General features: G+C 40.0%; 1 protein-coding gene across 3 annotated transcripts in view; it reads left to right on the forward strand.

Moving 5' to 3' along the window:
* Positions 1-10,738, forward strand: part of LOC134748564 (uncharacterized) — a 45,509-nt gene extending 34,771 nt beyond the window's left edge. For 2 of the 3 annotated variants that reach the window (XM_063683353.1, XM_063683352.1), the window contains exons 2-11: positions 1,743-1,925; positions 2,531-2,785; positions 3,022-3,099; positions 3,322-3,455; positions 3,571-3,664; positions 4,349-4,405; positions 4,794-4,826; positions 5,182-5,358; positions 8,791-8,956; positions 9,808-10,738. In XM_063683353.1, the coding sequence (XP_063539423.1) occupies positions 1,743-1,925; positions 2,531-2,785; positions 3,022-3,099; positions 3,322-3,455; positions 3,571-3,664; positions 4,349-4,405; positions 4,794-4,826; positions 5,182-5,358; positions 8,791-8,956; positions 9,808-9,989 (1,359 nt within the window). In that variant the 3' untranslated portion in view covers positions 9,990-10,738. Of the gene's footprint in view, positions 1-1,742; positions 1,926-2,530; positions 2,786-3,021; positions 3,100-3,321; positions 3,456-3,570; positions 3,665-4,348; positions 4,406-4,793; positions 4,827-5,181; positions 5,359-7,481; positions 7,542-8,790; positions 8,957-9,807 lie in introns of those variants that run through there. The other variant, XM_063683354.1, reaches the window with a different exon arrangement.
* The last annotated feature ends 867 nt before the right edge of the window (positions 10,739-11,605 follow it).

The following is an 11,605-nucleotide window of genomic DNA, read 5'->3' on the forward strand; positions in this document are numbered from 1 at the left end:
GCCAAGTGCAAAGACTATTGCAATGCAGCACTATTGTGCTGCGATGTAATCTAAGGTCATAGGCTATTGATATGCAAGTTGGTTTGACTGGATAATGGGCTATGGGAGGAGACTATCGGACACCTGTCGTGACAATCAGTCTCAAAATTGTGTAAGACAGGTGGTGTCTCGCCAACTCATTTAGTGGGCCCTACAACGGCCGCACGCACAGTGCGACAATAGAGCAACACTTCAAAGCGGCTGTGAGGTTGTCGAGAGGTGAGTCTGCGGTAGCCAGATCCCGGTAATCCGTTCAGCAGGCCGCCGGCGTTATGACATTTTACACTTCCAACCTGGAGCATAGGTCCCGCTCTTGCGACTCCACTCTGGCCGGCCAGTCAAGGCAAGCACAGAGGTGAGGGCTAACAAGACTGCTGAATAATGAATTCCATATATTTTTACAAACAAGGAATTAACTAAAATGTTACAGCTATATATATATATATATATATATATATATATACCCACCTTTTAGATATTTAGGTACGTTTATTTATTATTTAGCCAGAGATAAAATAGTGACAACTCGTCATATTAAAATATTTTCACGTACCTATAGCACATTAGCCATTATACATAACTTATGGATCAGCGCGTCCTTATAAACAAAACAGACAAGTCTATTACCGGCGATTAGCCGTAGAAGGAGCCTTTCGTCGCCCACGCATCTGCTGACAATTTACTTGGCCTGTCACTATCAATAGATACTAAGCAATAAGCATTGTTCTTGCCGACCGACAAGGTCATAAACGACGGGGGCGTTTTGCAGACTATTAGTAGGTACTTCCTATTAGCTTGTAACGAAAGTTACTGTTTCAGGGCGTCTCCGCTAGCTGGCGCGGTTGTACGTGTGAGTGACTTAAACGAAAAATAGTAAGAGCAACGTTAACTGGCGCGGACGCGTGCGAGGATTTTATCTAGAATGGCACCCGCGTGTTTGCGCCCGCTCCGTACACCCGCGCAAATTATGTTAATAACTATACTCTCATAAACCCCATGTTCAGGCAAATACACATCATCAACTACACAAACAAATAACACGGTAATTACCTGTTGCTAACCGCCTCGAAGCCGGCTACAATGGGGCAAGGGGCAGAGCCCCCGCTCTCGTTGGTTCTTAAATTTAATGTTCCGAGTTCCTTAACACCTTTTACACAAACACAGAACCGTCACAGGTCAAAAGTATAGCATTTTCACAATAAAACCGTTTTTATTACAGCGCGACAGCAAAACCCTCAAACACTGTCATTGCTCTCCAAGACTTATTTTGATGGGCTGTCGTTAGGAAAGCAAACCCACTATATAAATTTTCATAAAGAGTCTAGAAGCAACGATCTGGATAAATGCCCGTGCGTGCGTAAGTCCATTAGATGTAATTTGTCTTTCCTGTTTCTGATACGGATTTTAGGATTTAAGAGCATAACGTCATCAATTTTAATAAAGGACTCAACTACGTCGGTCGGATGTGCCTATTAAGCTAAAAAATTCCTCATAGCCAATTAATCTGCCATCTTAGCTAAAGGTAATATTATATACCTACTTAGAAGATGTCAAAGTACATCGTAAATCGTAAATGAGTCGACAACGCGCATTGTGACAGCTCTGGAGTTGAACGGTACTTTTTACCGTCGGGTGGGTTACATGCTTGTTTACCACCGACGTGGTCCAAAAATGTGTGTTAAACTTGGCTTTATTTGTTTCAGGCGCGGTTCCAACAGAAGCAAATGCAAGAGCGAGAACTGAAAATAGCTTCACTGTACGAGGCACAGCAGGCACGTGCGCTTACTCGCGTGCGTCACTCGCCCAGCGAGAGTCTCGTGCGGCGATCGCCGAGCGAGAGTCTATCCAGCCCGCCACAGCCACCTGTAACACATCAGCCTGGCAAGGTAACAAGTACAGTCCAACAGATGCAGGAGCGAGAGCTGAAAATAGCGTCGCTGTACGAGACGCGGCAGGCGCGTGCGCTGACCCGTGTGTGACTAGCGAGTCTCGTGCGTCGTGCGTCGATCGCCGAGCGAGTCTAGCCAGCCCGGCACAGCCACCCGTAACACATCAGCCCGGCAAGGTAACATACTCGTAAATATTCCTTACATAAACGAAAACCTTATTATTGTAAGAAACTCTCGCCATTATATACTATATATGGTATATACTTATCTCTGATATATATATTTCCTCTGTTTTGCATAAGTTCTACCTGTATCCTGGAATTTAGGATGCTTGACTTGATGTAATTAATTAGCAGATCTAAATAAGAGATATTTATGATCTTATTTGGCGCAGTCCCGTAGGATGTTATTTGTAGATTGCACTGCTTTCCGGTGGTCTTAACCGGGTGTCTTTAAGACCGAGAGTTGCGTCCGTCGGATCATGGTTTCCATTTCCTCCCCGGACTTATCTAATGTTCATTCTATGTGTTCAGTCTATTGTCCTTTCCCGGTGGTTTTTACCATAGCAACATATGATCATCAACCAATAAAATTATCTCCAGGTCCGTCAAATGTTCGAGGAGCGTCGAACCAAAGGCATCGACAAGAGCTACCCCCTCCAACCAATTCAGAACACAGAGCGCTCGCGCAAACCCCTTCCCAACGGGTTCGCCAAAGTGTCCAGTACCAGGGCCCAGAACGGGACGGAGCGGACGGAGCACAGGCAGAATGGGACGAAGACGAGCAGTCGGGTGTCAGAAAAGAAGAGTGTGGCGCATACGAGCATCAGCTCGCAGAGTATGAAGAAACATCATGTAGTAAGTTTTTAGTTACCAGTTATCCGTTTGCCTAACCTCCTGAGGACTGGGTATCAAAATCTGCTAAGCTTAATTAAACTGTCAAAGTTGACAAAGGACGACGGTCGCCAGGAGGTTAAAAGCTCATTTATATCGTTAATTTGTGATTCATTATTCATTATTTTCATGAGTTGCACGTTAATAAGACTTTGCGAAAATCCTTTACAGATACAAACTACGTACGATTTTATTTTCAGAAGACAGAAGAGGTCATAGACAGATCAGGGGACCTCAACCACAACCATCAGCCAGACCTGAATGCTGTGAAGGAAGCTGTAAGTTCCCATTCTTGCCTTACAATCATATTTCGATAAGTCTCCTACATATTCTTCGACGTAGAATTGTTTTTACTCCAATGCCGGAATGATATATAATTGCATCTTGTTAAATAGTTTATTTGTGTAGTCAAATATGTAATCATGGACTTCGCTAGCTCAGTCAGAGTAGACCTTATGTTCCTTATGGTTCATCATATACTTATGTATGTATATTTTCAGCTGATAAGCAATGGACTGGTACACGAAGTGGACGAATTAGACGGGGACGGCAACATGCTAGAGGACGAGACATTTCCCGAGACGCTGGCACCGGTCACTCCGCGCGACGAGCCACCCGCCCGGCCTCCTAGAAGGTGAGACAACCCCAACCCCGAGTGTGACATCAGGAGATACTCAGATATTAAATTGAGTATTAATTAAGTAATTAAACTCTCTAAATAAAAAATACTTTTCGCACCACATTCACAGGAGTCCGATGACAAAAACAACCCCCTCCACCACCACCAAACCAAAACCGGCTGCCGCGCCCGCCGCTCCACCCAGAAGAACCCCCAGTGGAAATGTAAGTTTTGACTATTATTACTTACAAATCTTACAATGCATGTTTTTAATACAATACAGCACACAACAACACGCACCCCATGATTAACTTTGGGCAATCGTAGCAGTAAGAATAAATATCTAAATTTCCTTTAAACTTGACATAGGCTCACATGAAAACTTCGCGTGAAAGCGTGATCCAAGCGTGATCCAACTGTTTTCATCTTTGGCAGTAGTCGGTCGACAAACAAAACTAGTCAAAAGTTTTGTATAAATAGAGTTCCAATACTCACTTTCATCCTTTTTATTAATTGCTTCGGTGACTTTGCCTTTGACAGGCCGAAGTTTAAAAATATTACGAAACACGCGTCAATGTCAAGTCAATCAATAACTCAAAACATCACAAACATCTTTTAAAATGCACAAGTGAAATTCAAAAATTCAAAACGGCAAACAATATTCAAAATATCAAGACTGATGTAAGATAAACACTTACATGGATTAAATTCCACTAACTATATTACACTTCTTTGATAATGTGTGTACGATATGGAAACAATTAACTGTCCATTATTTTTTGTTAATAGTTGCTTAACTAAGTACCAACGATGTATTTTATGCTTCAGTAATTCAAGTTTGGTTATTCTATCACTGAATGTATTAATGGTATCAAATATATTGCTAAATGTTTTTTTATGTCCTCTAGGCATCGGAGAGCAAGAGCCAGGGCTCAATGGCAAATAGAGGTCCAAAACCAGCCACTGTAAGTAGCAACTAACCACCTAATCAAAATGACCCTTTTTTGTTACTTTACGTTAAAGTACGATAAATACATAGAATACATAATTATAAACATTAGATAGATTAATACATATCTAAATAGAAAACATCCACTTACTCAGAATGCAAACCCGGAACGACATGTTTCGTAAAAGTCTAATTTGTTAGACTAAGTGCCAGTTGCACTGGCACTGCACAGTCGACAGATGGCAGTGAATTTACTGGGGTTACAAAATTTACTATGACAGTACCGCTCTAGTATAAGTTACTCTATGATTAAATGAATAAATTCACTGCTGACTGTCTTACTAAAGTCTAATTACTTAGTAACCGTAACCTATATTTAATATAATAATTGTTTTCGTTTTCAGGTAGGAAGTAGTACAATAAAAAGCACGCCGAGGGTAAGCTCTAATTCTACCTTTCAGTTAGCTTTCTAAAAATAAGTAATTAAATTTATAAAATACTTACTGAAAGTCAAAGGTTGTTATGTGCCTTTATTAATACTTAGATGGATACATCAATATATTTATATTAGTCTTTTGTATAAAAAGGGTAATAGTTATTTCTTTACTGGTGTTTATAAAAAAATCCAATTTTTGTGCTGAACGACGTAAAATTATATATATTAATTACAAATTCCTACCTAGGCAGGTACCTTTTTAACCGCTTAACGCAGCACTATCACATATATCACATAAACTTATTAATATACTAGTTTTTAAATGTGTCTGATTTACTGTATCTCTATATTTGCAGAGTTCTTTGCAAGTGAAACGCGTGCCAGCGGCGCAGTCTTCGACGGGCGCCGGCGTGCCATGCAGCGTGTGCGGCCGCCGCTTCGCCGAGGACCGCCTCGCCAAGCATGAGGACATCTGCCGCAGGGCGCAAACCAAGAAGAGGAAACCTTTCGATGCACTTAAGCATAGACTCGCGGTAAGTACCCCTATTGTGGATGTCTATGGACCGAGGAGCAATCTAAAGGGGCCCACTGACTATCAGTCCGCCGGACGATATCGGCCTGTTGTCTGTGGAATAATTAAGGTATTCAGTTACTTTGCCGATAAGTATGTTATACAGTGGATTGGTAGTAAATCAATGCGTAACAGTTTTTGGTATTGTCAACTTAGTTTATTTAGGTACTTTATATTATGCCATGTAAAATACCACCACCACCGGCACCACCATAGATGTATTTGATACGGAAAACCTTGAAATGTAGGCAACTGTAACTGTACCTAATGTGCTCTACAAACGTCACAGATAAGCGCATGTCATTTGCAATACCATAATACTATTACTTATTCTGTGGCAATACATTGCGGCATTTGATCGATTAAGTTCGTTGCTCCCATGAAGTTATACCCTAAACAGGAGCGAACTGTCACTTTTTTTGCCATACTAAATTGAACCTTATCACCGAGCCAGAAAGGTGTTCGTACCAGACTAGAGAAAACGGTCCACATGAGATAGCAAAAGTGGGTCGCGGTGTCCCACTCGCACATGTTGCCAATGTTAAAAAAATACCATTTTGGTAGTATTTATATCAATAACTACTAAAATTAAATACCTTCTTATATTATTTAAGTGCTATATTCAGAGTGCGGTTCTGATATCTTTTACGTAATTTGTAAATTGTTATAATGTCAATATTATTAACTGATTTAACCAAGCATGTGCACAACAAAAAATACATTAATTTTAATATGGTAGACATTGTAGTAACTTTGAATATTAATTGGTATCCCCAACTTGATAAAGAAATTTTCAAAATACATGAATCGCCATTCGCTCAAGATTTATTTGCGAAATAAAGTATAAAATGGGTAAAAGATGTTGTGTGAAAGGTTGCAGAAGTGAAAGTTTTGTTGATTGTGGTATATCTTTTCACAGGTAAGCCTCAACTATTAAAGTTTACGATAAAAATACAAGAAAACATTGTCACACTCATTAGGGTGACTATGATGTCGGCACGATGTGAATCGGCCTTACAGAGTTCTTATTACCTACGTACTTACTTAATGTAAAAATAAGTTTACCTAAATAAGTATATCTTTATTTCGGCATGTTTAATTATTTGGTTGATAGATATATAGATAAATGATTTATTTGTGCACGTAATGAGAGCTATATATTTGCCAAAATTTAAATCCAAAATCCTTAAATATTACAGACACATTTATACATAATATTCTATATAGGTTGAACACACATTTCCGTCAGTACACAAAGGCGGCAAATTAAAAAAAAATGGTGCAATTAACTACGATGACGCTTAAAGAATAGCTGAAGTGTGCAAAAGAGAAGCCATTACGTATATGAACATACCATGAGTGCGAAAGAGGCAGACTACAAATGAAAAAACGTGACCATTTTTAGGGTTCCGTACCCAAAGGGTAAAAACGGGACCCTATCACTAAGACTCCGCTGTCCGTCTGTCAGTCTGTCTGTCATCAGTAACAGCTTTTATAACGACTAAATTAAGTAAGGTTTTGTGAAGCGTTTTACAGAGGAGAAAAAAACTATATCCATTCTCTCTAGACTTCCTATGCATGAATGAAAAAAGATCTTGGCCAAACTATACATTCCAACTTATCCTAATATCCCACATACATATGATTTATGGTCACCCTAATTAGAAAGAGATGCAACTGCCCACTTTGACTTCTCATGTGGACACACTTTTTGGCCCGTGTACTCCATCCGGTTTATTAAAATCTAAATCCGTGGTTGCTCCTACTTAAGTAGGAAATAAGAAATTGTAGAAAATTATTGAGGGCGCCACTTCCTACGTAACTGTTACATTTTTGACGTAAAATGCTTAAACATGGCAACAATTTAGTATGGAATTCTTTTAGTTTCATTTTATTTAATTTCAACTATTTTTATGTCGCACTACAGCCTGCAATATTCTAATTTCGAATGCCACTTTAAATTGGTTGCAACGTTTGTAGAAGCCTTTACTAAGACAAAAGCACCACCAACGAGATCACCATCCACGAGTAGGTAGTTTTGTTAATAGGTTTAAGTATATGATTTATTTTTATTTTTACATAAAGGGCACGGATGCAGAGGAGTTCAAGGCAAGCTGTTTACGTAATTAAGCATGCCACATATTTGTTTGCTTGCCAGAACTCTGTACAGAATGGTAAACAAATTCAATGCACTTAGACTACAAGTAGCTGACGCACACAACACTCAACTAATCTTAAAAATTGGCTGAAATGTCCACCTAGAAAATGAAATTCATACCTACCTATATAATGTATTTTACGATAACATGTGCACTTGTTGTTTATAACTATTATTTACCTACTCTGCACCAACTCGGCACCCAAAGTTCTTACATACCTATGCCTAAAGCCAGGATTACACTTGTAAGTTTAAGGGTCGGTTGCACCAAACTATTAGTCATCGTTAAAGAGTTCGCTAAATTTTATTATATGGAAAGTTTCATAGTAAACCGCAGCGGCGCGCCGGGTGACGTTAATCAGTCGGTCAAGTGCGGATGGTGCAACTGGCACTTACTTACGTAAATAGGAACAAAGCTATTTGCTGGAATGAGATAACGATATTCATATCTCATTCTGTAGTATAGCTGTGTCCCTATACCTACGTAAGTAAAACTTACAAGTGTAATTCTGGCCTTAAGGTATACCTACGTTCGTTAAACTCTATTTAAGTAGGTACCTAAATAATCATGTGTTCATTTAAGGTGTGTTGGGGTAACTTCGAAAGCGGGATAATTTAGAAAATGGCAAATATCTAAAAAACCAGAAGCACCTTATACTTTAGCAAGTTTAGCATCACTTAATACGCTACTGCAACGAGTGCAACGCTTATCGAGGCATCTTGCTTACTGTTGGTACAGTAGAAAATGCTTCTTGTTTAGTAGATACTTATAGTTGGTCAGACCAAATTGGCAGTAAATAAGAACCAAAAAATCTATACTCATCCTTTTCTTTTGGGTGCTAGTACTAGTGTAAGACAAAGATAGTATGATTCTCTCTGTCTTTGTTTGAAATGAGACAGTCCTTTGACAAACTATATTTGCCATTTTTATGCTGGGGCCACACTAACGGGAAACGCCGGGAAACGGGTAATTTATCGCGGTAATTCGACTTTTTTCATACGGCCACACTGCGATTATCGCGATAATCAACGGCGTTTCCCGCCGTTTCCCGTTAGTGTGGCCCCTGTATTAAAATTACCCCGGTTCCTAATCAATGCACCTTAAAATAAGGTTAAACTTTTGTTATGCCTTTCGTTTGCCGCACTTTTTCAAATGTGCCTATGCAACCCTTGAATATACCCTTGAATGTGTGTGTCCATCGTGCGATCTTATTCTAACTTATTACATTCCCTCAGGGCACGGAAGCGGAGCCGTTCATAAGCAAACTGCGCAAGAGCAATACGAGCAACGCTGCGCCCGCCAAGCCCAAGCCGTTGAACAGTAGCTGGAGGAAGAAGCACGAAGAGTTTATCCAGGCCATCCGAGCTGCCAAGCAGGTTCAGCAACATCTAGCTGCTGGAGGTAAGGGTCTAGACATGGATGCAATACTTACTTACATCTATTAAAGTGTTTTTGTTGAATCATCAGCCATCAGTTTTACGCGTAATATGCTCTGCTTTAACCCTTTGTACTCCACGCCTATTGTACGCGTCGTCAGTGGGGAGACACTCCTCCTTTCGGGCAAATTCGGCTAAGAGGGCCTACCGCAAACCACGTTCGATGTGTTGCCTCTCTGTCGCACTTGTAAATTTGTACGTAAGTGTGACAGAGAGGCAACACGTCGAACGTGGTTCGCGGTAGGCCCCCAGCATTACTCCGACCAATTATTAGGGTTGGCACAACTTGACGTCCCTTTGCGTGCACAACAGCAGATAAGATAATGACTTGAATTTTGACAACCCTAAATAGCCGAAAGGGATAGTGCCATACATTAGAAAAGGACAGCATGATTCAACCCTGAATCGCTGTCAAACTTCGGGTTTGTAGGAAGTAAAGTGTCCTTTCTGTACGGTATGTACTATTACAACTTATTCTGTGGCGGCGTGTCATCGTGAAGTCGTAAACCTTGTCGGATGCACGAAGGATGATGATGGGCTGTAGCTGTAGCCGCGCGCGTCAGGGACATCTTTGGCGGTCAAGGGGTTAATAGGTTAACTACAGAGTCAAAGCTACAAGACCGCACTGAATTTGAAATAATGATCATAGTTTGACATTACCATAGGCCATGCACTATGAAGCGTTTCGCCGTCACGAAGGTCAGTCACCTCATTCAACCTTTTACTTGTACCTAACGCACTCATGCAGCGATCCGCGTTATTTATTACCCAACGAGTAATTAGTTGATTTCTATCACGGCGTTTTCATCGTTCCAGGCAAACTAAGCGATCTCCCGCCACCCCCGCCTTCAGAGAACCCCGACTACGTGCAGTGCCCGCACTGCAGCCGCCGCTTCAACCAGGCTGCGGCCGAACGCCACATCCCCAAGTGTGCCTCCTTCCAGTTCAACAAACCCAAGCCCGGCCAGGGCAAGCCCAGCAACTCCAAGCGCCGGTAACACAGCCGGGGAACTTAGGATACTGCTCACTATGGAACTTATGGGCGGTGATTTCAAACCGCGTGTTTATAAACGAGATAATCCTTCTAACTTTGGATAAGCCAGTTTCAACGGGTCCAAAACAGGACAGATCCTAACAAGTTTACCTAATTACCGACGAAGACTCTTAGACATTTATTGTCGCAAATTGCTGTTCACTTTCTAACAAAGAATTAACAACAAATAATTAGTATTTTGTATGTTTAGCTTGCTAGTTCCTAAAGGACATTCGATCTCAAGCACAATGTCACCTATTCCAGAAAGATAACGATTTATTAACGAATTATATTTTTACTTTTACAAGATTTTGCGTATACTCCAGTATTGGATTAAAACAACCAGGTTTTTTCACTTTTTACCATTAATTCAGAACAAATACCTGTTAACCTAACATGTCTTTACAAAACCGGGCATGAAAACTTAAAATATTAGGGACCAATTTAGATATTTAAAATTCATAATTATTATTTTTGCCATACGAATATTGGGACCTAATATTTAAGAGGAATTCTTAAAATCTCGACGATTATTTTTAGCTATTAACGTAATGTTAACAGTGAGATTTTTATAATAAATATTTTTTGGCCTTGACACAGTCAGTGCTGTGATGGGACAAAATGTAATTGTTCAAAATGAGTTAGTACCTACGTGAAAATTTTGCTTTTTTGATGTTAACATACTGTTAGACCCATTAAAATATACTTTATTAATTTGAAGTTTTATACAAACCACGAAACCACAAACCCTTGTTTAGAAAACAAAAATCCGCTCCCTATTTTCTACATTTTGCCACGCTCCTCTTCGGTATCTGTAACAGTAAAAGGCCGGTGTACTTATTTGAGAAATTGACCATCTATCAACACATCAGGCGTGGTCCCAGACTACTATGCCCAAGGCAAAGAACCGCTGCATTCCGTGGCAGCTTTCGCTACGCTGCCACGAAGTGCTGGAATAATCTTCCGCCACCAATCCGACAGAGCAGTACTATAGGTTCCTTTAAATCAAGACTCAAAGCGTACCTAATGGACCAACAAAGTTTTGCTGCCTGAAGCTAAATATTTAAAAAAATCCGGATCCCGTCATCGTCATTATTACCTATTCTGTTCTGTTCTTTAGTTATTCACCAGTTAAGTTATGTATATTTGTGTATATATATATATATATATATATATATATATATATATATATATATATATATATATATATATATATATATATATTCGATGTATGTATTTATATTAGTAGTACTCAATATTATTATGTCACGTCGTCCACAACGTGTCCCGTCCCGCACACTCCGCTGGCTCCACAGAAAACCAGCGCCGTTGACCACGCTAGTCGTGCCAGCTGCATTGCTGAGTGGAGACCATTTCGGCTTCACATCTCTATTTCTACTGTTTCGTTTATCTTTGTCTTGTATTTGCTATATATGTGTTGTATTGATGTGTTGTCTGAATAAATGACTTCTATTCTTGATTTCTATTCTATTAAGATCGTGCAAATGGCTTCATTTTCACTACTGCGTGCTCAGAGGGAACCATTAACTTGGATTAAACCATCACAGAGAATGACACACG

The sequence above is a fragment of the Cydia strobilella genome, chromosome 16 (assembly GCF_947568885.1).
Source record: "Cydia strobilella chromosome 16, ilCydStro3.1, whole genome shotgun sequence".
Classification (NCBI taxonomy): Eukaryota; Metazoa; Arthropoda; class Insecta; order Lepidoptera; family Tortricidae; genus Cydia; species Cydia strobilella.